Consider the following 1,304-nt stretch of genomic DNA (forward strand, 5'->3'; position numbering starts at 1 on the left):
ATGTAGAAATTGGGGTCGTTTCTTTAGAGTGTTTTGATTTCTTTGGCGTAGAGATATGATCGGCAGCAGCGAGCACGTTTGTATTTCGATTTAGCATTTCCTTTATAGTTGGTAGCTGTTGAGGACATTGAGGTCCTATATCTTCCTGAGCTAGGGGGCTGGGTAAATCATTCCTCGCCTGAGAGTCTAGAAATTCCAAGTCAGGGAACTCCTTCTCTCGAAAAATGACATCACGACTATATATGATTCTATTTTCCGTCGTGTCATGTAGTCGGTAACCTTTTCTTGTTGGGGGGAATGCCCAGATACATGCATTTCTTGGCTCATTTCTCGAGTTTGTTTCGATATAACTCTGGAATGTGCGCATATGCAGTACAACAAAAAACTATATATATATATTGTGCGGATGGCTTTCTGTTAAACCATTTCCGTATGGAGTGATTTTGTCTGTTACAGAGCTCGGGGTCATGTTAAGAGGATCTGCAACATGAGTTACACATTCTCTCCAGAGGACATGGGGTAGATTTTCGTCGATTAGAAATGCTCTTGTTCGCTCAAGCAGTGTGCGCATACGCCTCTCTGCTACGCAATTTTGTTGTGGTGCGTAAGCGTTCGTGAATTGGGCATGTGTGTTGTACTTTTCAAAGATGATGCGACCAAGTTTCTCGTATTCACGAGCAGTATCACTTTGGAAACTGCGAATTTCATCGTCGTACTTATTATCACGAAATTCGAGTTGGCCAACATCAGCACGAAACATGTTTTGGGCCGTCTTTCGAAAGTTATCATAGCAGTTGTACAGATCTGACTTTCGCCTGATAATGTAAATGAACATGTATCGTGAGTAGTCATCATGTAATATCAGGAAGTACTGACATCCTGACAGGGTTTGAACTGGTAGAGGTCCTGCCATGTCGGTATGAACCATTTCGAGAGGGAAGTTTATCCCTTTCAACGGTGCGTTTATTAAAAGGGTTACGATGGGACTTAGCATAAGTACATGAGGAGCAGAAGTAGTATTGCTTAGGGTCAAAATTTGACAATTCCACGTCTTTTATTTGCTCAGTTTTCGCCAGATCCTGACGTGGCCGCATGGGCTTGTTCGGTGTTCGTCGGGCGAGCTTCGAACTGGTACAGACGAGTGTCTTGTCCAGTTTTGGCTTCGAACTTGATGCGATGGGCAAAGAATAGAACGCACTTCTTGGCGTTAGGGAAAGTGGACTTGAATAGATCTCCAACAGCTTCGGACAGCAGGCTATACTGCAGATCTAGAGCAAATAGAATATTATCAAGGGTGATGGTTT

At 43.3% G+C, this 1,304-nt stretch overlaps 1 protein-coding gene across 1 annotated transcript; it reads right to left on the bottom strand.

The window, feature by feature from the left end:
- Positions 1-1,062: 1,062 nt before the first annotated feature.
- On the bottom strand, positions 1,063-1,266 carry PPTG_24519 (hypothetical protein; the record flags this gene model as incomplete). Its single annotated transcript, XM_008917465.1, has 1 exon — positions 1,063-1,266. One exon carries the CDS (start codon positions 1,264-1,266, stop codon positions 1,063-1,065), a length of 204 nt encoding a protein of 67 aa, XP_008915713.1.
- Positions 1,267-1,304: the final 38 nt, after the last annotated feature.

The sequence above is a fragment of the Phytophthora parasitica genome (genome assembly GCF_000247585.1).
Source record: "Phytophthora parasitica INRA-310 unplaced genomic scaffold supercont2.103, whole genome shotgun sequence".
Lineage (NCBI taxonomy): Eukaryota > Oomycota > Peronosporomycetes > Peronosporales > Peronosporaceae > Phytophthora > Phytophthora nicotianae.